Raw genomic sequence first — 25,585 nt, forward strand, 5'->3', positions numbered from 1 at the left:
AGAATGAGAATTACAAAATGGCGAACTGTTCAGACATCTGTATATTATTCATAAAAATTTAATTGTCTTGAAAGTATTCTGTCATTCAAATAATATGCATACAAATCTAAATAATATAAGAGATGAACCACACTCGCAAGAGGCTGTAAATGTGCACCATTGAAATGACCATCAGCGGGAGAAATTTCCACACTAGCGCAATAAGACAAGACGAGCCTCGTCGCCATAATTATATCTGAATGAACAGCTTTGGAAATGCGATGTCTCTTTAAAATGCTCTGCGATGCCTCTATATTGCTCACCCATGCATACAATCTGCAGTATAATATTCGACTCCGAAACATACATCCACCAGGGATACTATTCTTATATTATAACACTAGAAATAAGGGATTGCTTGTAACTAATTCTAGTAGGCTTCATAAGATACATAATAGCTTTAAGGGTAAATGTATACACTTCTATAATAAAGTCCCAGCCACTGTTCAGGCATTATCTATAAATAAATTTAAATGTTTTATAAAAAAATCGCTCTGTCGTAAACCCTTTTACTCCACTGCTGAAAATCTAAATGATCGAACAGCCTGGGACTAGATTGTGATTATTTTATAGCGGTAGAAATGAGTGTTCAATATTGTAAATTTTTATTGAAAAGAGCGCAAAAAAAGAATACTGGGAGAGTTTCTTGAGCCGCCATTTGTTTCCGAAGCGTTAGTAGTATCTACTAGTTATTAGAAATGAGATCAAAAAGAATTCTATAGGAATAAATTTTGAGAAAATAAATGCCTTTTATGCCTTTATGCCTTTATTCTTCTACTCATCATCTTGACTGTTGTCTCTCAATACATTATTGTTAATGTTATATATGTATATAGGCACCTAAGTGAATTTGCTAGCACCTGGCCTAACCATGATGTTAAAACCAGGAACAGACATAAACTTATAATGCCTACTACTCGTTTAAATCCAGTAAGTAAGTCTTTTGTGGGGCGTTGTATACGCTGTTACAACAAAATCCTATAGTTTTCAAAACAAATGTATTTAGAAATTCAAAAAAATATTAAAAAACGTTTGTGTGGTAAAGGTTACTATAACATAAACGACTTTCTTAATGATACGACAGATTGGGGATTTTATTGTACGACATCACATTTCAATTATAATTTAAGGGAAAAAAGGCCGCTGAGTTACTTCCGCCCGTTCTTCTCAGATCTGACGTATACATTATCGAATGGGTTAGCTTTTTACTTTCAATATTGAAATTATGATATTTGAATGAATTTAAAATCGTATCTATTTCTCCAGCGGGAGAGTCTTCTATGGCCCATTGAATATAAAATGAAGTTAGCAGGATTTGTTCTCGCCACCCAGATAGTGGTCTAGATTTGGACTTTGGACCATAAGTTTCCACCTAGCCTCGGTGGTTGATCGCACGGACACTGACCATACGGAATACCTGAAGACCCAAATGCCGGGCCCTTGCCTCCAGCTGAGGGGTCGTCACCGTCAGTGGAGTACCGGTCTTCGAAGGCAAACTATATCGACTAACCCACGACCCTACGCTTATATATTTTTTGTTCTTAATAAACATACTTTAAAGTCCGTACGGGTAGTTTCTTTCAAACCGCCCAAAGCTCTAGTAAGTGAAGAATGCCCGCTAGATAGGAAGTAGAGTTGCGCTATCTTTTGACTCCTAAACGTAGAGTGGAAACATTACTTTTGTTTTAGTTTCAAACTTAATTGAGCTGAGACTTGTGTAAATTACGACGGAGTTCAAAATTGAAAGTTTTATCCAATCACGTTCTATACACATATAAGGACATATCATTCATCAGTCTAATAGAGGAACAGCTATTGCTTAAAGACAATATAAGCAAACTTTTCTCCTTATTCAACTGTCACTGTCCAAAATCAAATCTGAACTAAATAAATGTTTCACATTGCTGCTTATTGGCCAAGAATATTAAAAACAGCTGGAGCAAATGCGGCAATGTATAGATATAGCAGTCGAAGGGTATTATGGTGTAATTTGTGGCAAGTCTCATATTTCTGCTTTGTTATGTGCACTGCATTATAGTGGGTATGGTGTATCACTCACCATATCATCAGGTAAACATATTGCTGCTCTTGACACATCTTATCATAAAATCAAATGATTAAATTTTTCAAAATATCCCCCATCTCATCATGTATATACGCCCTGCTGTCGACTTAGAGGTAGAACTCTCTCAACACTTCCACCCAATCTCTTTCAAAAAACTTGTGATGTCAATGTACTTTCATTCCATCCTATAAAATACCTTAAATATCTATATAACATTGCGCTTTGAGGTGGTAATATAGCTGTCAACGTTAATAACTTATAATACAAATGGCTTAAAGGTTACAAGTGCCCCTCTCATTGTCCAATAAATATTCTCGTATAACAACCATCGAAATGTCGACGAAAGTAGCCCTAAATTTACTTACAATCGTTACCGAAATAAAAACCGAATTTTAAATTCAATCGAGTCTTTTGTTTATAAAGCGATGTCAGCTCGCTTTTATTTCGATTTTTCAACAAAATTGTCATGCAAAATACGAAGTCCAATCGTAAAGTTATTCTCATTCGAATGGGCATTAAAACATTGTTTATTTAATAATTGTGCAGCTTAAATCCCCTAAAGATCATGTCCACGATAATAATAAAATTGAAGATTTAAGAATCGCTTTGACCTTACTAATTGATACCTGTACGCAGTAAATCTGAAAAAGCACATCGAAAAACACATTAAATAAATCGAGTTAAGTCGGTTAGTCTTAAACAAACAATAAACGACAGATGCACTTACCTTGTCTGTCTTGTCTTCTGTCTTCCTCCGTCGCACTCGCACGCACACACACGAGAACGATTGGCCAATCTTATACACTAGTATTTTTAATTGAACGCTATCGATGCCAAAGAAAGTTGTCACACCATCATTTTGAATGCGAAAAAATTCAGTGCAGCTACATTAAGTTTATGATTGCAATATATGCCTCCGAGACGCGTAAAGTAATTATAGGGATGGGCAACACAATTTTGGCATTGATGTATTTAAAAAACATTAACCAGCAAAGAGGAGCTCTCTGATGCTCGTGTCGTAACAGCCACAAGGGTTCCTCTGTGTGGTCATTATTTATACCAACCACTATCGGACACGCCCTCTGGAAACGATGAATATCTTAAAAGCAATCGAAAACGTCAATTTGAATGTTATGCAGGTGAGTTGTAAATAAAGTTAATTTGGAAGATGACTCGTAAGGCCCGATGCGGTGGCGTCCGAAATTAAGATACTGCAAAACTCCAACAAATACGACCACATAACTTTAGGCCTTTAAACTATGTGGCGACATTGATGAAGTAATGTAATAACTTAAATGGGGCCCCTCGGTCGCCACCCCTAATCACATTTTTGTTTACGGTGCTTTGAAAAAAGTCTTCAGTGTACCGTTCAAAACATTAATTGTAATAGATATAATGAATTTATGTACTTTACATAATCTTTTGAGACTTGTTTCATAAACACTTGGACTGTTTACGCAATCATATTCCCGGGACACCGATAGTGGAAGTAGGAAGGGTGTAACTTATCCTAGTGACAATCGAAAATCTGATCAAATTTTTGAAACATTTTATTGTTTTTATGTTTTCTTGAATGTCCTCCTTCATCAACGACATTGTACAAACGCATAATATAAATTAATCGAACGATAAAATAGGTCATTATTAAAATAGAGTAGATTAAATCTTTTAAAAATATTTAAATAGAAAAACTTGTACAACATTGCATCTCGTATTAATATTACTCTTGCTTACTTCGTTACTTTATTGTACATATTTACAAAAATGTAATTTACAGTAACAATGTACTAGCATCTTTAGGTATTACATCTATCACATTGCTTCATAGTGTCGCTAGTTGGGAGGAAATTTTACAACAAATCCCACAAAGCGACGATAAAACTAAGTTTTTCATTGGACGAATAGCTTCTCGTGACAAATAGCTCATGTCACAACCAATCAAATTTATACATCACTCTCTATTTTCAATTGTATATAATATAATTTATTACGTATTGATACTAAAATTATACTAAGTTCACAACGAAATGCACTAAACTAGCGAGATAGTTTATATTTGACAAAAACAAAACACCTTTCGTTTATTATGAAATTATCGTTTCGCGTATAATTGACGAAACGTTAAGTGACCGTGTATCTGGCATCGCGAATTCATCACTCGGCCATGAATAATTGCTTCGAAATGAAAGCTTGTCGAAAAACTTAATTTCATATTTAAAAGATCTTTCTACACATGACTGCGATGTATTCGGAATAGCAAGCCAAAGTAATTGTAAGATACGCAAAGCGAGCAATGATAGATTTAAAACTGAAGTGTTCAGTCAAGTGTAAGTTCAACAGATGTAGGTACTTTCTTACAATTACTCTGACTCGTCTATTTAATGTTACTTTTAAACTAATTAAACTATAATACAATATATTATCATGCTTTGAAATATGTAGAACAAGAGAAGATACTGTTACTGACTATTGGATTAGATTACACTCAAACTTTTTATTATGCTCCATTGCTGTTCATGATAACATTGATGATGAATCCAAAAGTAAATTTGAGCCATTCTAAATTTGTTTCATAGCATGACCTAAATTTCATTTTGGCTTGAGTATTTTATTCGTGGACTAGCTTTTGGTTAACTTAAATACAAAGTTCCAATTGTATCAAATGAATATTTTATACTGTTTTAAACTGTTCTACAGTTGCATTGAAATTAAGTACTGTTTTCAAATCACTTTAATAAAGGCACAATAAACACTTTTCCACAAAGTCTCCGCGTTCTGCTTATCATCGTTAACCATCTTTTACTTACCATCTAAAGTATTAATTTATTATTATAGTTTTACTTGTAAATTCCTAGCATTAGTCGTACTAGCTATCATTAAATGTTGCCAAATTCTCATAAGTGGCAGTTTTACTAGTATGATTAACGGTAGGAATGAATTGACGCTATCTAAACATTGTAAACATAAAAATATCCAAATTTATCAAAATTTAGCACCATTGGATGGAATGTTTCAAGTTTAACAGAGCGTCGTCGTTAGTGACGTGTTTTCAAACGTTCACACACCATGCTTTAAAACTAACATACGTTACACTGAATGTACCACAAACACTGTTACAGATTACTAAAGCGAAAACTGGGAATGTTAAGTTACTTCAATACAGGTATCAATATTCACATGACTTCCTCTCAGAGACAAGCCACTAAAATTAAGTACAGTATAAAAATATATTATGATTTAAGATTAAATATAAATCAGAAAATTTAAATGTAATAGAGATCACCTAATATAATAACGACAACAAAACCATTGCAGCACCACCAGAATACTTAAAGCTAACAATGTGTTATGGGACGAAAGTGAATTTGATGAAACCTGTCCCTAGTGCAAGTGTTCTTAAACCTAACCGATGATCCGCGATAAACTCAAACTTAAATCTAAACAGATGATGGCACTTCGTTAATGGCCTGAGAATTAATCGAGTCAAATGCATTAGAGTAAAAATCCTAAGTAATAATTACGAATTACGCGACATTATAAACAAAATTTTCATTGCATAGCGCATACTTGCCGAGTCTTGCGTCGTTGGATTTGGTAAATCGAGTCACGTTCCGAAGCACAATATTTTGTTTATTTCCATTCAGGATCGCATTGCTACTGTGTACTTGTACCTTTCCGTTGTCAACTATTTATGATTGTTTTATGATAATCACTTGCGAACGATTCACGAGATATACGAGATTTGGGCCAGGATGCGAGTTTCTGTACTTAGTTTGAATTGTATCCTACAACAATTATTCATTGACAACTACCGTTTATCTAAAGACTAGATAGCTTGTTCTACTAAAATAAGTTACGTATAAATATATTAACTTAACGATACTGATACTAAATACTATGCGTCTGACAATAAATATAAAAGTCATGACATAAAATGTTAATGCCAATGAAGCTGATGTTGTAGTGGAGCCATAGGCCATCATTAACCGAATAATGTTATCGATGTTGACCATGACTTTTTGAAAGTGTTATACCGTTATTGCGAAACATGTATATGCTATCTCAACAACAGCGAGGTGTCCGGAATTAAGTCATAATTTAAGGATGGTCATTTCGAAAGCTTTTGTATCGTAAAGTGACCCGCGAATCTTTTATAGCTCGTGCCACCTACGGGTTGATGTCATTCTTGCAACAACAGTTACATGAAAATATTTTACAATCCGCCCCATTACGAACATATCCATATCGATATCAATTCCGTTTGAAACTAAATTCAATACATGTTAACTATACGCATCAATATCGTAGTCAATGGAAGTTTATTATAGAATTTCAAGAGCACATAGGTAGATAAAACTGTGAACAGTAAAAGTTGACGCAATAGTAGCGAGTGCAAAAGTTGTATCGTATACAATATGCAGGTATATATCGGAATTCTTACCGCAATTCCAGTTGTTAAATAGGCCAACGCGAACAACAAAAAACTGTAACTGACAGAAATACGGCGACAAAGCACACAAACCTGCAATTTTTAAGTAACACGCGTGGGCGGCGATCGCGCTGCTGTAGGCGGACGGAAGTGAGAGCTTGAGATTAAAGATATTTCGTCCTTGTCTAACTTGAACATAAGTGTATTAGTCCGATAGGAATAGTAGATGCGCTATTCGCAATGTCACAGATCAAGAAAACATGATACAACATTGCCAAGGCTTTTTAGTTTATGCCCACTTTCGATTTAAACTGACGCAATATATGATTGGAATTCTTTTAAAAGTGAGTATATTGCTTTACGCGAACAAAATACGATCATAACGCTATAATGTATATTGGCTTGAATTTGGAAATAATAAATTTGCTGGATCACAAGGCTAACATTATGGATATTCGCCTATTATTTCTACATATTATAAAACAAAATCCTCGGCTGCGTCTGATTGGCTGTTCGCGATAAATTCAAAAACTACTGCACCGATTTGCATGCTATTTTCTCCAATGGATAGCGTGGTTCTCAAAGAAGATTATAGTATACAATTTGTTAAATTTTTGTGTACATAATTGTATAAATTAACGATATTTGTTCGAGGTGTCGGACACATAAAAGCCGTTTGGGAGCGTTCAATAAAAACGCTGTCTTTAAGAAAATAATGTATAGTTGAATTGTGTATGTTAGATAGGTCTACAGAAACGTCAGCGAAGGCATATTTCTCTTAAGGGTAACATACTATATACATTATTTTTTTAACTAAAACGATAACATATTTCAGATGGCTTTAGACTGCATTATTCCCGAATTCTTACATCATCATTTTTTTCTATTAACTCCACACTTACAATTTCCTGCGACATCGACAGTTGCACATTTCAAACTACGTAATGTCTGTCAATAACAAAATATTTATAAGGCCATTCTTTTTCAAAAAGCTTTATCAATATCACTAGAAGTTTCACGAAAGTGATGAAACGTTAAACCCAAAGGTGGTTCCTCTATAAACATGGGGGGATTATTTGTTGTAAAATATACCAGAGCTTTGCACGTGTTCCGTCTCTGTCTATGAATATGATATAAATACAGCTATTATGCCTGGAATCCTCGGCCCCAGAGCTGATGTTCAATTAAAACTTAATGCCCATACAGCTACTGAACTGTGAAAAACTCAAAGTTACACAATGATGCCTTTATGAAATTCAATTACCTCCGCAGAAGTAGTGCTATATTTATTGCAATGAATCACATTATCGATACATTTTTGCCAACATAATTATTAATATTGTGTTTACAGAAGCGTTCCATTAGGATTTATATATTCAGGTTGGTTTTTGTGAGATATTTAACGAAGAACTCCAGATCAAAAAGCTCCTCGATGTTATATTAGCATATCTATCACAAGATATTCTAAAATAAAGTCCTCCGCTGCGTCTGTCTGTCTGTTAGCGATAAATTCAAAAACTACTGCTCCGATATTCATGCTATTTTCACCAATGGATAGCGTGATTCTCAAAGAACGTTTTAGTATATAATGAGTTTTTGTACACGTATTTGTATACATTAACGATATTTGTTGGACTTGTCGGAAAAGAATAGCCATCTGGGAGCTTGCAACGAAAACGATGTAAATAATGTATCGTGCAATTGTGTATCTTATATAGTTCTAAAAAAAAGTCCGCGAGGGTATATGTCTATCTCTTAAGGATAACATAATATATGCATGTTAGTACTTTAAAAAATTGAACTACATCATGCTTAAGAGTACATCATACTTTAGCCTACACTATTCCGGAAAACTAATTTTTTTTTTTTGTATAGACAGAACAGCGTCTGTCGGGTCATCTAATACAATATAGAAATGACAAATAAATGGTGTACCTGACTAATAATAGTTTATAATATCAGACAGAGCACGTAAGTTGACGACCAAGATTTTTGCAACAGCAAGCAAGTTGCACAACTGGTCCTTTGATACAGTTTTAATACCCGCTACGTTAATAAAGGTAATTTTGGTGGAGATAGTGGTATCAAAAGAGTCGATGATGTTGTGATAATGAACGTTATTACGAGCCAATATTCAAAGCACGTCGCGGCTTGACAACAATTTCCGAAGCATCTAGTTAAACGTGATATATACGTAGTACCGGCGAATGTAAATCATTGAGCGCTCGCAGCCAGCGTGCGCGCATTTGTTCAATATACTGCAACTGACGTACAAAACGTATATATATAGTACACGAAATGCACTATTTATGTTTAATTGTTCTCGTAAATTTCACATGCTACACGATTTCTGAATTCGGTACACTAACTTCCTTGTTAGAGCTGTATTCGGGTCAAAGCGATCGTACTAAAGACGAACTATGAATTAGATTTGATACCGGGGCGCTACCATAAATATTTTTATTTCTCTTTAAACCGGCGTTGGCTATTATAGCTATTATTTGTAGTTGACACTGTTGCATTATAAATCTTAGTAATGTTGGTTTCGGAAAGCTTTTAGTAGACGTGAATGAATATTTTATAATGGGTAACATGAAAGGCGTTTTATCTGATCTCGACATTAGATTCGGAAGGACACCACCCACGGGCCAGTGACGCGCATGCGCCAACACAGATTATATCACCGTTTATGTAGGTGGCCATATAAGGTCAATTGTTAAAAATACAAACAACTAAAACAATGACCTAATTCATTTGACAAACGGGTTTAAAGCGTTTCCACTACGAATTTCTTCGAGTAGACTGTTACATTTTAGATTTTTTAGGCGCGTTATGAAAAAATGATGAGTTAAAATTTTTAGATGCCCGCGCATTACTGTAACACAAAAGTAATTGGTTGAAGTTGGTTCCTAAAATTTTCTAACGTTTGCGTCGTTTCTTCGTCCATTATTAGGACAGGCAAAGGGTTCAAGCCCATACAGCCGTATTCATTATTTAATAATTAATTGTCAAAGCCATCTTTCAAGATTTTTACAAAATTGTTCTAAAAACGTAGAATAAGCACGAGGAATAAATCATTTTAATGATTTTTGCTTCGTTAGGCCAAAGAAGTATAACTTCTTGCGTACACACACACTTTTTTTTATTGTATCGCAACATAAAATATGGGGCACGCATAACATCCTCAAAGCCTTAGTTATTGACGATAAAATTACTATTCATTTACATTAATATAGGTACTTACGTAACTGACCTACTGATTAAAGAAGTAGAATTAAAAGTTTCGGAGTTAATCAAACAAAAGCATTGACAGACAGTTCTGAAGGTAAAGCAATTTGGAAAAGCCTAATATGTGTTCAAAGTTCCCACGTGTTTAGCGACGGAACCAATTCCCGGCACGTTCCAAGGATTAACATTTGAAAGCTCTTTGTTTGTGCAAGCTCTCTACAGGTCAATAGAAAAAATATGATGGATGTTAACGTATTCACTCCGAAAGGTTTGTTTTCAAATCTGAATAACCTTCGAGTTAGCTCAAACGCATGCGGAATATATTAGAATTGAGAAGACGTAAGGTGGTTCGGGGACATGGAAACTAGACGTCGACTTGTTTGACGCTGCCATAAATGTTCACGTGGATTCCATATACAGGACAATTGACATCGAAGTGTAAAATCGCTGTTTAGAAACAAAGTTCCAAAACGCGTCTTAGGGTCATATTGCTGTGTTCGTGAGTGTATTGCAAGGTGAATCATCTACAATATAAATTGCCTTAATTATAGCAATGAATATTACTAAATTGTAAACAACTTTGTATTTATATCAACCAGTCCAACGGGTTCATTCAATGAATATTTTTTAAACTAACTTTGATCAATAGGAAGATTTATAAACGTAGTATAACATTGAAAACAGGATCGTATTTGTAAAATATAGGCTTCACTATATTTAAGAAGTCATTATGAATGTTTTCTGAATTGACACCTAGAACAAGATTGATTGAGAATCAATGCCACAACGGAATCTACTACTGTCTGAGTCAAAGAATAGATGAATTCGGCGATAAGTCCCGCAGTATTCCCATAGCTGTCGTCAAGTGAACGCTAGCCGGGCTATCGGGCCATCTAGAAGTGGACAATCGACCTAACAAAGCATCGACTAGTTCCAGCTAGTTCCCACGAGGTAACGGTCACCCGAACCTAGCTAAACGATAATACACCGCAAAACAGTATCCAATCCCACTCAACTATGAAAAGTAAAGACGTTGTTAACGAAAGCGGCGTTGTAAAAGGAACAAATGCGCTCGCTCGTCTCGGGGTGAGACGCGTCGAGATCGCGATACAAAAGGATGACCGATAACTTGTATATTCTCCCGATGACAGAGGTAAACATTGTTTGCGTTTTGGAACAATAATTTTTTAAAAGATCCAACGTCATGCTTCTTTATATCGGCTTGACATGGAGAAATTATTTCATCATTCATTATGTATGCCAGTGGGGTTTTGTATCTGACTTGTCTTCAGTGCTTGTGATACATTGTGTGTGTTCCACATTATTGAATAAGCTCTACAACATTTTTCCATATTTTGCATTAGATATTTCGCTGCGATTTCGTCGGCAAAACATAACACGATTTTTTCAACTACTTTATTCATTTAAAATAACTTTCCATGTATATTTTAAATAACGGTTAAAGTATATCTATAATTGTGCATTTATATTTAGGGTAACTGAATATTTAAACTCCACAAAAGATTGATAGTGTCCAATTGAAAGACATGATTCCCCTCTTTTATAGCATCCAACTAGTATAACAGGAATGTTGAATGTTGTAACAATATCCGCGTGTAGCGGCACGCACCAGTTCTCGCTATTCCCGGCGGACCTAATTTTAACCATGTGCGTCTCCCAGTCTAGTTTTAGGAAGTGGGCCGACACGGATTCGGCGAATCAATCGAGCATCCACGCAGCGTCCGACTTACACTCATTACGACTATTACTGCCAATAAATGTTTTACATTTGCTATTTGACCCAGTATGGAAATAAAATCAACTATGCAATCGCTGGATTATATCATCTTCAGTTTGTATATTTTATCATTAACTAATTGGAAAGGATTGAAATTTAAAAAAGAAACATATACGTAATATAAAATGTAATTAAGATCAGATCTATGTTTCAGAGTTAGATATTCAGAAAGACAAGCTATCGGCTACCCAATTATTGAAATAGCGAAGACAGTCCCATCCTGCTGCTGCGCAACTAAATATACTGGTATAATGGATGAGAAATGTTCAGCGTCAATCGAGTAAACGAGACCGCATAAACGCAGACGCATACATAATTGAACAAGCGAGGACAATAGTCGCACGACTCATTAATCTAATGGATTACCAGCATTGGGGAATCGGGGCGCGTCTTCGTGCTGGTGAATAAATTTCAATTAGAGCAATCAGGAGTGTGGGTCGCGGAAGTGTTCGGATCCGATGGGCACGGGATAGCAGAGAGACGCCGCGCATACAAAACTGATGAAGCCTGCAGTGCATACAAAGAAGGACCTCCGCTGCACATCATTAGGATTGCGGTAACGCAGATGTGAGTGGAATTTTGACCGGTACGAGCTGGGTAATTGTGTTTCTGATTACTAGCCACTGAATTCTTGGATGTGACATGTCGCCATGTCTCCTATTTACATTTTCATTTAAATATAAAATACTGATGCAATTACGATTAAACAATGGAGTCATCAAAAATATGATTCTACCCACACTATTGACCCTTATAATAAAATATTTAAAATCAGCACAAATAAAATCAGATTAATTTGCATTCAAGATAAAGCAAGAGGAGACTATAAAAAGTATTCAAAAAGCAATCAATTGCCGTGAAGCTGAATGTTGATGTTGACAAGCTGGCGACCCGTGATGCGAGTGGACTTTACATTCGCCGTCGTAACGATCGACGGTTCCGCCATTGTAACTTGCTTGTTCAATTTATTCGGCTAACATTGTCAAAAGAACGTAACATACATACTTAATATTCTATACAAGCAACAGTTTACATTTTATTAGCAAAACTAGGAAAATAAATTTTGTTGTTAAAGGTTACAATACCGCCGTTATTCAAGAAATTATAAATAACAACAACAAGAAAACCCCAAAAGTTGTTTTCAACGAGAACTAACATCATAACAAAGTATTGATGCATTTTTTACAGATAATTTTATGATAAGTTACCGTTTTGCTGAAAATCGCGAAAACCTAATTTTTTTGACTGTTGCGAACTTGAGTAAAATTTTTCCATACACGGCAATGATGGGGTACCCCTACTTAAAATTTTATTTTGAATAATTTCAGCTTGTTGGGAATTTATGCACCTTCGAATGTCTAAATTGACCGGATCATTTGTTCAAATTTAAATAATACATATAAACGGTGAATCTTTTTGTTCATTATTTACTAATAAACATATTAGTCAAATGTCATCTAATAAAAAATACAAACTATTTCTTTACTTTCTCAAATCTAGCCAATTGCAAACCTTAGGCTTTTTCTGTAGTGGCTTCCATTGGGTAAATTTTTACCAAACTGCGATAAATTTGGAAATTGTAGTAATTGATTAAATATCTTGTTCTACCTATTTGTTAAACCCGGCCATGCTTCACTTTGCCTCGCGCATAAATTGATTATCAATAAAGATATTCCAGTATTAATGCATTATTGTGTTAAAATTTCAAAACAAAAGAGTTTCGGTAAAGAACTTTAAGAGATTTGCGAATTTGCACGACAGACGTAGTACTGTTCATAATTAAAAAAAAGCTCTTGCGAGTGGGTTTAGTAAAATCCATTCTTGGCTATCTACTCGGTGAAAGGAATATTCATACTAATACATAAAATACTAAATAATAGAAATGTATATTTGATTAAAAGGAAATGTGCGTTTAAAATTAGCAGCCCTTCCATGTAAACATTTCACTTTCAGTAAACACTGTAGAGGCGGATCGATTATCGGCGATTATTATTGGACATTTGTCTTTTATCCGGGTGGTCGACGGCTCACAAATTACACAGCATCGCCGATCCTTTATTAAAAATTTCGCAAACATCAAACAATTAAAGCGACCAGCGCCATCGATGCGTTCACGCGTCGAACAATAAATTAATTAAAATCCGTCTCTTTATTAAGGCAATATTTACGAATCACAGAACTGTAAATAAGATAAACGTTGTTTATCTTCTTATTATGTCCTGTAGCCTGTAGATATAGCTAAACCTTCCCACAATTCGCTGTGGTTAAATCTTGCAGCATAAGAAAAAAATTTCTTAAAATAACTTACTTAATAAAATCAACTAACTTATAAACAAGAAAAAATCCGTATCGAAAGGTTACAGACCCATTCAGATACTTTCAATAGGTTTTCCGTGATTGTGCCTCAAACAAAACTCGTTTAAGTTTCTCATAGAAGAAGTTTAGGATAATTTTTTCATAAAAGGACAGTCATTTATGAAGAAAAGGGCTTCATTGCGTAAAACTGAGTCTTGTATTCATTTAAAACACATTAAGACTGTGAAGATATGAATTCTCCGACGACCTTTAATCCAACTATGATTACCATTCGATCTCATAGTAAGTACTGAATGACACGGTATGTTTGACTTTAATAATGCCCATACAATGCTGAATCAAGATAAGACAACAAAAAGTTGAACAATGGCCGGGTTCATTAACAGTGCTGAGACACAGAGCAACACAGGAACCAATGAGACTGTAATCCTCAAAGCTCACGCGGTGACGATTACAAGGCATCTATTAGTCAAATTAGCTATATATATATAGCACAAGCTGGCTTACATGCAAGCAATTAGGGCTCACAATGCGATGAGTCAACACAAATTGCAGGGGCGTTTATCAAAACAATGGTATTGATAAGTTGATTAAGCTAGGTGAGAGCCTAACGAGCAATTAGCAAGCGATCTGTGGAGTCGGCTCGTGTCTCGGGCGAGTCATGTGGAATATGCATCAGCGTGACTCACTGTCGCCAACTCGGCGGTGCGCTAGCTAGACTGACGTTTAATAGATAGATCGCCACAACAATACTAAATGGAATCGAATATTATCAACAGCTAGAGAGTTAGTATTTGCAATAGAGATTACTGGATATGCAGAATCCATCCAGTGCAGTTTGCTTTCTAGTTTGAGGGATGGAGGTGTAAATAAGTTTTGATCAGGTTCGTATCGCATCTGGATCTCCTATTTTCTAAGTTATTTTATGATGCGTCACGACTTCCACCACGTTGTCAATGTAATGGGCGGGTAATGCCACTTAATATTAACCTGACCATGTGCTCGTATAGAAAAATGTATTTTGATTTAATATTTGGCTCACCACTGTTTTCGACGATCTGGGGAAAAGGGACAGGTAAAATAATTTCAAATTGTCGTACAAAAAGTTTCAATATAACTCTCTACGAAGCAGAAATGCAAACTAAGTAAATTTCTGAACAAAATAAATTGCAGACGTGTCTAAGAACGTCTAGACTTGACTTAATCATCAATCAATGCGTTAAACTTTACGAACTTAACGCGTTCGGATTGTTCTTCACTCCGTCTACGTTTCATTTATGCCACGACACCAAGACTATGGTCTGTATAAAAACGCCGCGTCTATATCGTACATTGAAAACAACTTTTTACGTCGCACTGTACGTGATCCGAAACTTTAATCTCAAACTATTTAATACTGAAAGTGAAATCTCAAGTGTAGTTACGAAATACTGCGAAGGTAAGATTAGGAGATCTGTTCTCAAGCGTTGCTGACCGAGTTTCGTAGCTGAAACATGCACAAAATCTGCTGCACTTTATGAGGCAACCGGAAAATGACTGTTATAAACTGCACTGTTATAACTTCCTATAACCATGTGCTTAATATAAACGGAATTCAAAGATCTTAACAGTTGAATTATATCATTTAGTGCCAACATTCAAAATAATACTGTTTATATTTCTCCCAAAGTAATCTGGTTTTTAGATAATTAAAAATTTACAGAGCCTAGATACGATTAAAATAAATACACCGAAGTAATTGTTTGCGCAACATTTTTACCCTTTTACTGCAATATAAATTTGGTAGACATTTACTATATCTTGCTACAATTTAATCAGAAATTTTGCAATAAATTCTATATTGACACAATAACTAACAATCTATTTGGAATGCCTTAAATTATTTCCTGTTTGTAGAAAACAGTAGAATCAAATTAACCAGCAAATAAACAAAAACAATAAGTTTTTACTAGAAGAACGTATCATATGACATACTTTTATATACGTGTATTGAAGCTCGCATCAAAATTGGTCGTCATTAGAGAACATTTGGATAACTTTTGACTTAAATTTTTGGTCAAAGTTGTTTTATCACTAAAAGACAAGACCAAGAATCTGTGACTTCTGAATACAATAAAGATTCAACAACTTCGCAAATAGTTGTTAAATGTCTCGGTCTACTGTTTCATCATATCTGACTACTGTAAGGTCGAGGCCACAGTGGGCGCCGCTTGTTATGAAAACAGAATGCAAATCATGAATTAGTAGTCCAATGCAATCAAGGCGGCCGGACCGGACACGCAACACAGACCGACCAATAAATAAGGTATGATTAAAAAGTATTAAACTATTTGCAACAGGTAAAAGTACTAAAGTTTGTCAATCGCAGTACAATTTTATTTTCAGCTTTCGTTCGATCGAGTTTCCTTCGGATCATACACCGCTGCCAGAAACACTTTTTGGTATATAGAACTACGAATATTTTCAACCGTACAAATAAATCACTTAAATGTGTTCGCATTACCGAACAAGGATTTCGTAAACAAGAAGGCTATTCGGAATTTACTTTTTCGCACAAAGTCTAACTTATTGATGTTAAATTTCACTTCAATGAAGAGAAGGATGATCGTAATTCTTTTAAATTTGTAACTCTAGGCTTAATACGAAAATTCCATGTCAAAATTGATAGCACAGCGTAACATCAAATTTGACAGAACAATTTATGTAAAATGCTATGAGTACTTTTCAATTTATTATATTGATAATACGGATAGTGTGTGTTAGAACGTAAGCCTCAGGTGCGGAGTTTCTTAATAATTGGAACAGCCCTCTTGTTTCAAACACCTGCTTTTAATTTGTACGCAAATTGTTGTTATGAATTACTTAAACCCTGCTCAAAATGTATACTCTTATTTTTTATATTAACAACTGACAGTCAAGCATAAGACTCATGTGATTGTACCTAGACTCCTATTATAGTATAATATTTGTAAATGCGCAGTCGAAAGATTTGTTAAATATAAAAAATATAACTCCCTTTGTGTAAAATTATTATCATTATATCACGAAATTACATAATATTTCCCTTCACTAGTACTAATTTATGTATATACAGAATTAATCGAATATATATTTTCAAAAATATTGCATCAATTATCAAAATGACTTATAGTGAGTTTCAATATTTATAATTTATGAAAACCAATAAATGTATTAAGAAAATTAAAGTACAATTACTTAAGAGCAATGTATAAAGGAGTGATTCTAAGTATCATTCGAGTCTAATCCTATATTATATTGGCGGCGCAACACGTCACTCCTAAGCCATATTTGACTTGTATTGATTACTCTCGGAACGAAAGACCGATTCATTCATCATAAAGAATCAATAGAACGCACCGCTACTTCCGAAGCTTACAATTAACCGGTTTATCGTTAATTAAGAAACGATTTTAAATACATTATACGCTACCAGACATATTAGTTTCGACACCACTTCCACGTCTATCAAATAATCAATTCGTAGTTTCGAATGAATGATTTAATCGATTCAAAACAAATCGAAACTAATACCACCAACTCGCTCGATATCTTCAAATGATTATCGATTATTTCGCCCGTCAACGAAATGAGTTATTTATTTATTGACAGTAGCCCATGTAACGAACAACAATTATTCAATTTCGTCCGATTCAACCTGTCAGTTTTAATTCACAATCATTTATGAGAAACTCGCGATTATCATAAAAACAATTTCACGAAAATAAATTTCACAAACCAACCTAAACCCGTTCTTGCAATCGAAATTCTCGAAATCTGACGCGAACTCAATACTGGCCCAAGATCTATTTACAAAGGATTACATAATTGTCTTATAATAATATTCGAGCCTGGAACGTGACTATCTCGATAGGAATCGATGTATCGATGATCGATATCTCGATGTATCGATGTACCAATTAAATAGTATATCGGGGTCGAGTGCCATTTGAACTACCGTTGCGGATGATGTGACATGTGAGGGTGAGAGAGATGCGCGTGGGAGTAGGGCTGCCCTATCGAGCTGAGGGATACCGGCGAGGGACAGGGCGGGTGCTGGTGGTATTGCTGCAATGGCGAGGGCACCAGGCCCGGGTGGTGCTCTATGCCGTACTGCGCGGAGCCGGCGTACGCCAGTTGCCTCACCTTCATATCGTCGTCGACCACGTTATAGGTAAGCTCGGTCTCCTCGAAGCCAGTAGCCGCCATGCGCTGCTCGCTGGTGGTGGGCGGGTCGGGCGAGTTAAGGCACGTCTGGATGAGCCGCTTGCCGGAGTCCGACGTGATCATGGGCTGTAGTTTCCGGGTCGCGAATGTGTACACGTGGCCAGTCTCCGACGCGACCAGTAACATCACTTGTGTGCCGGTTAGAGTGGATAGTTCGTATGCCTGGAAATAACCATGAAACATTAGAAAAACAACAAACACATGCGAAGATTTCTTAGATTACACTATACCGCCAATCATCACGCATAATTTTTATGGAAACCACTGTCGCCACTCATCCCTTCTCGATGTTTTTACTACACGCACAAGTCAAATAAACACAATCATTCGCACACATACGCAACTATAGAGCAAATATCCAAACACACTAGAAGTTGGTCAAAGTAGCTTATTGTTCTGAGACAGATTGTCATTACGCATCTAATATTTCTATTAAATAATTGAGTTTTTCATGTCAAAAAGTCACGAAACGATCACAGCTGATGTGATAAGCCCTGCCAATTACGTTTCATTTTTATATACATTTCCGCATCTCTGAATTCCTGATTGACCCGAAAGTTCTTAGCGTCATCGCAATTTTTCTAATTCACTTTGTATCACGCTACTGTTTGTGTTACAAAACGTTAACCTTTTCACCTCTCCCACGCCCCCTAATTCCAAAGTAAACTCACATTTTCGGGAGCAACGATTCACTCTCACGGCACTTTACATGTGTGCAGTACGAATTATCACTCCCACAACCGCCACCCACACTCAAATCCAATTTACTTCTCACAAATGCCCTAATCTATACTCTATTGCTTGACAACAAAAGCTAACATTGATATAGATTGAAACGTAAATAGACCAGGAGCCAATTGATAATTAATATTGTTTGCCAGATTTCGTGTTTTTGAATCAAGTTAATGTAAATTCTTCATGTTTGACAGATATAAGTTGTAAAGAGTAATATTAGTTTTCGGAAAGTTGTTTACATAGCATGTAAAGGTAAATCTGATCATAGTGCGGGGTTAAGCAATTTGAGGTAGAATAACTCTAAGATTTAATGTAGTCTAAGTAAGACTTATTAAAAGTAATCCCAGCGCCAACTTAGGTCCAATTACGAATCTAAAGTCTAAACGATCCAGGAACAAACTGAATTACACACAAAAACATTTATCAAAACGGGTGCAGCGGTTTAGAATGAGTTCAGTGACATATACACGTACAGTTAAATAATTATGAGTATAAAGATATTGAACATATTTAAAAATGCTACCTGTTTTCTCCCAATATAATAAGATACTGCAATTGCATACCTGTACAGTATACCTACTCTGTGTAATGTGTCATCGATCAATAATGTGATTAATGATAAAACGGTAATTAGCAGATCTGTTACACCTCCAGACAGTCAGCGTGCACTGATAACAAGGAAAAAGAAGCCTTAATTTCTTGACAATAAGCTGGAAACTTCCTTCGCACCAAGTCTGCACAAAATTCCCAATATTGGCGATAACGAATGCACGTTAATGGTCTTAGTTCTTTAATTATATGATTGACGACATGCTCGAAATCTCAGACAATGTGGAGAAAGTTAAAACGGTCAATATGAGTTGGATTCCCGAAACAAGAATACGATACTAATTTATAGAAAACACTTATTTGTCTTATTTTAATATGCAGGTAGATAACATCTATTATTCTAATATTTCCACTCCTCTAGTCGCGCGCTTAAAGCGCAATGAGCCATCGAGATTGTCCCAATTATTATTCACCATCAACATTTTTCATCATTTCAGCCGTAAGACGTCCACTGCTGGACAAAGGCCTCTCCCGCCATGACGATCGGTCCTGCGCTGCCCTCATCCAACCTACTCCGGCGCTCTTGACCTAATCGTCAGTTCATCTTGTGTTCACCAAACACTGCGTCTTCCGGTACGCGGTCGCCATTCGAGGACCTTACTGCCCCAACGGCCATCTGTCCGTCGACCTACGTGCCCTGCCCACTGCCACTTCAGTTTCGCAATCATGTGGGCTATGTCGGTAACTTTGGTATCTAACGGTTCTCCTCATTTCTGATTCGATCTCGTAGGGAAACTCCGTGCATAGCCCTCTCCATTGCCCTGTGAGCGACCATGAGCTTTCTCATAAGGCCCATAGTTAGCGACCACGTCTGCGTACCGTAAGTCATAACTGGCAACAAACACTGGTTGAAAACCTTCGTCTTCAGACACTGTGGTATTTGGGACGAGAAGATTTTGCGGACCTTCCCGAACTCTGCCCATCTGAGTTGGATTCGACGAGTGGCCTCTTTCGATTAATATTTACTATCAACAATTTATCGCCAATTAATATGCTAATCACGGTTTCAATCCAGGGTGCACAGTCAGCGGATAAGGCCCTCTTTTCGACCTTTTGATTTCATCGACCCTGAGAGCTTTTCACGAGATGCGTAACATGCGTTGCCAGCATCACACCCCAAAAGCCTCAACGCTCCTTCTGTCTGTATGAAGCAGGTCCACGACTGCAGCATTTTGAATGCATCTATGTGTATTTTTCTTGGACGAACAAATCAGTACGCGTATCGAGGGCCATGTTCACATTTGTCCTTCTAGCCACTTATTGAGCCTAATTGCCTCACTAAGCAATATAGCGTCTTCAGCATGATATGCGATGTCGAAGTGAAAGGCATAAAAATGGTCGAAAAATGTGTCGTTTCAAATGTAAATACAATCTTAAGGTATTATAGTATCTATTTTTTCATAAAAGAAATAAAATTTGCTATGACAACAAAATATAATAAATCATTTTAAAAAGTACTTTACGCGTATAGAGCTCGAAGCACTCATATCATTGAAGTCCCCCTCAAACTGAGAAAATTGTTTGATTGTGATTTCATATATTCTTCTTGGGTTTCGTGTCCAGTGGTGACACCTAATTGGTCCGGGGCATTAAAGTCTTCTTGAGAATCTTCTGATATTTCATATCTTTTGGAGTTTGCTGACTAACCTAATTGACGCTGACCTAATTCATCATCACCTTACAACTCTAAGATAACTGTACGTTTACTTTTCAGCAATGATTCAATCGAGTGTTTGTACACCTTGGCTAGCTCTTTTATAACAGACGACAAGAATGGTTAAAGAATAAAAGATTCAGATTCAGGTAATCGTTACAATCCTTGGAGATCAGATTGTGTATATTATAATTTTCTAACATTATCAATTCTATTTTAAGAATTGATCCACTTTTGAAGTCATCCTATTAGACCTTAATAAGAAGACAACCTTAACTTAAACGTAACTTAGTACGTAAACGTAACTTTTTCTCCAGAATTTCACCCGAGAAATCTTTAGCATCTCAATTAGTACGAAACAGAAACCAATCAGCGCCGGCTTTCTTTAAATCATCCCAGTTAAAAAGCGTCCGGATAATGAAATATCATATTGAGTCATTAGCGTCGTCTGTAACGGGAAAATTAATAACATACTTAAATGCAATTACTGTTCACGAAATTATTTAACAAGTGACAAGCGCAACGGCGATTGACTAACAAAATTACCATTGGTTTGATTGACAGTTTTTATATTCGCAAAACAAACACGGGCCTTGACAAGTTGGCGAGGAGAAAACGCGAAATTTCGTAAGTCATTGGCGATGAAATAAATCATACAGTCATGTAACAATGTTGGAAAAGTATTGAATAATAATCGAGAATCGAATTGCCTCACTGAAACGCCAATCAATGCAAGTGTATTTTTTCTAGTATTTGACAGAGATGTCAGCCCTGTGTGTTGAATCGTACTAGCACACAAACGATTATATATATCATCATTATTAGCCCGAAGACGTTCACTGCTGGAAAAAGACGTCCCCTAACGATCTCCACGACGATCTCCATCCATAGTATTCCGGCGATCTTGACCAGATCGTCGGTACATCTTGTGGGGGTCTACCAACACTGCGTATTCCGGTGCGTATTACTGCCCCAATGGCTATATGTCCATCGAACTATGTGCCTTGCCCACTGTCACTTCAGTTTCGCAATCATTTGGGCTATGCAGTGACTTTGGTTCTACGGATCTCCTCATTTCCGATTGGATCAGGGAAACTCCGAGGACTGCCCTCTGCATTGCCCTCTCAGCGACCATGAGCTTTCTCATCAGGCTCATCGTTAGCGACCACATCTGCGTACCGTAAGTCATCACTGGCAATAAGACACTGGTTGAAAACCTTCGTCTTTAGACACTGTGGTATTTATATACACATTACATACAGGTAAAAAAGCGTAACAAGCAAATCGAGATATTGCTTTACATAAATTGTATTAAGTCATTACCACCGAGAGAGGAGAAATTTACAACCGCAATAAAAAACCAGAAGGCGTGATTATATCGGCGTCACTTAGTGTATCTTTGTGAATGTGTAAAAACAATTAAATAACAACTAATTGGCATCAAATTTATGATGGACTTCACCTGATAGCTTATCGTGAGATATTTGACCCGACACTTTAAATATTCTTATTGCAAACGGTATGTACAAGAGTTTGGGACGCGAGTGTTTTGCAAAGAGTGATCACAAACCATAGGGTGACCCAGGGGCATACATTGGTTTTCTAGCAAGGTAGGCACAATGGATCTAACTAGTCGCAGTTGAGCTTTGGAATAAGCAAAAGATTGCCTATTCCAAAGCGTAGGTATTAAAAATCAAGTGTAAGGAAAAATTTTATGAGTGGGTGTTCAATAATGCCTCAGGTCTGAGGCATTCGTTTTGGACTGGGTGGTAGTTTTTTGACTTTCAATAAGTGATGTCACATGCTATTTTGATTAAAATATTTGAATTTTAATAGAATTTTGGTTAAGAAATAACGGAACCAAATCAACTTTAACAGTGCTAGTGCTATATTTATTTAGATTATAACGAGGTAGGGACTGCATAATTGCCTATATTATTCTCATTTGCCCTTCTCTTGTATGTATCTGTGTCCACGGTGTCTGTGTTAACAGGTGCAATTAAAAAAATTACTGCACTTGATCTATGATCTATTTCTTTCGATTTTATTATTTGGAAGCACTTGTTGAGATCTAGGGGTTGGCGATAGCTGGTAATTTTGACTATCTTTTAATTTGGATAATTTATAAGTTGCAGGTTTTTTCAGAGTATTGCATTATTTTATAGGGTCACTTTCTAGCCTGGAACAACACATTATTATACAAAACACACACCATATATAAAAAACTACTCCTAAGTCGCACCTAAAGAAACTTACTACTTTACTTCAAAAGTAATAAAAATAAACTTTATAAATAATACATAACATAAAGTACGTAAAAAGCTATCCAAAGCATCACCTATTTATACACAAGATGTGCAGATTGATTCGAGTTTATCATATTTTAAATCGAAAAAACGTAAGACACGCCACATGTCAACAGGCATTCAACTGCATGATCTGACAATGAATTACACAACTTGAATGGTATTCACTTAGCTGGGTCAGGTCATACGCCCAGGGCTACATCTGTTGGCTGTTGTAGACGTCGACTCATACAGCGTAGCTTCAGGCTCTGTAGGAAACCAACCAACGACCTAATGCTTATGTTAGACATCTTTTTACATGTATAAATGGAAATTTCGCGTCACATATGGTCATCAGAATATGAGTAATATATTTCAAAGTGACTATGTAAAGTTATTCAAGTCATAGATAAGATAATTAATTGATGTAGATACGGTGCGACTAGTTTACTTTATTAGTTTAGTTTAGTTATTTTCATAGTATTATGTCCTATGGGGCAACGCTGCCGATATCAATACCATCCTTATGCTCCAGAAGCTTAAAGAATCATTGAGAGAAAAATTTGGAGAAATAAACATTTCGACTGTTACTGTTACCTCTCAATATATTCTTGATAATGTAATGTATGTACGCCTATGTACATAAGTGAATTTGCTAGAAACTGTCATAACCATAATGTTAACACCAGGAATAAACACAACTTTATAATGCCTACTACTCGGCTAAGTTGAGGAAGTAAGTCATTTGTGGGGCGATATATATGCTTTTACCACATGATTTACCTATTACATAAAGAGCTATTAAAACTCGTATAAACGAAATTGTAGGACTTATGGGTTTGAACAGATTTGATATAAACAATATATTTTGGGCATGTTTGGATCTATGTCTGTTTGAATCCATTAATCTTATTCTTCTTAATTTTTATGTTAATCTTATTGTTTATTTTGTTAAGTTAAAGATTTGTAAAATTATTTATAATATTTTTTAAATTGCATAACACTTGAAATATGTAATTTTTTTCATATAGCTCGTTCAGAAGGCAGATTTCCTTACAGAAGAACGAGCAAGAAACTCTAAGGTTCCTCTTTTCACAACAGAATGGTATTACAAGTTCTAATTTTCAATTAAATTTACAAATAATTTCAATTACAATATAATATACAAAGTGATGCCACAAAAATACTCAAACGTCATTTACTAAATGCCTTACGCGAGTAAGTCAAAAAAAATATAAATTAGTAAGTAATATCTATAGTAATTAAGTACATACATATAGTACAATACAGTAGATGAACCAACCAGGGAGTTGAACAAAGCATACAAGATTTCATCAACGATGCGTCACTCGAACGGTTGGCTCAGTTGGAAAGTCGTGGAAGTTGGAGAGGTCGCGGGTTCGAGTCCCGCATCGTTCATAAAATTTTGTTCTCAAATTCCATTTGTGTATTAATCCCAGAAGTGATCACTTTAAATCATAACAAATAGTTTAGATGCATCAATCTGCAATCCTCATATAATACCTACCTGTATAATACTGTTCTTTATCTCAGTACTTAATTACTTCTGTAACACATATCATTATCTAGTCTAATTAAAAAAAATAATGTAAAGAATTCATTAATCCTTCTGACTGACAGATCGGCTCCCTTTCAACGATTAAACAACTCGAAAAAAATACGAGCGATCCAGTTAAGTCAAGAGTGATTACTATCAGACGATTTCAAGAACTTGTGTGGTGCGCGTGCGACGTATTAAGTAGGTAGTTGAATATTGCTTGCGTCAGACGAATACGAGGCGGCACCTAGTCGGTGTCAGATTAACAGCCTGATTTCACTAAGGACTTCCATCTTGACAGGGCCCATTATGATGCTTTCTGGTCAGTATAATCAATGGGTTCTGGTACTCAGATAAAACATTTATTAGTTTGGATAGATAGATATTGTGAGGCTCTTATGCACAGGATGCTAGATTATGGGTTCAACAACGGCGCCTATTTCTGCCGTGAAGCAGTGTCTAAGCATTACTGTATTTCGGTCTGAAGGGCGCCGTAGCTAGTGAAATTACTGTCCAAATGAGACTTAACATCTTATGTCTCAAGGTGACGAGTGCAATTGTAGTGTCGTTAAGAATATTTCGGTTTCTCAAGAATCAACAGGCGAATCAACTACCATCTGCTGA

The 25,585-nt window shown here is 35.9% G+C and overlaps 1 protein-coding gene across 1 annotated transcript in view; it reads right to left on the bottom strand.

The window, feature by feature from the left end:
• The window catches only part of LOC126974462 (uncharacterized), a 304,322-nt gene that overhangs the window by 248,173 nt on the left and 30,564 nt on the right, over positions 1 to 25,585 (bottom strand). Inside the window, exon 2 of the mRNA XM_050821967.1 lies at positions 18,040 to 18,282. Coding sequence (XP_050677924.1) covers positions 18,040 to 18,282 — 243 coding nt within the window. The remainder of the gene's footprint in view (positions 1 to 18,039; positions 18,283 to 25,585) is intronic.

This window comes from Leptidea sinapis, chromosome 32 (assembly GCF_905404315.1).
Source record: "Leptidea sinapis chromosome 32, ilLepSina1.1, whole genome shotgun sequence".
Lineage (NCBI taxonomy): Eukaryota > Metazoa > Arthropoda > Insecta > Lepidoptera > Pieridae > Leptidea > Leptidea sinapis.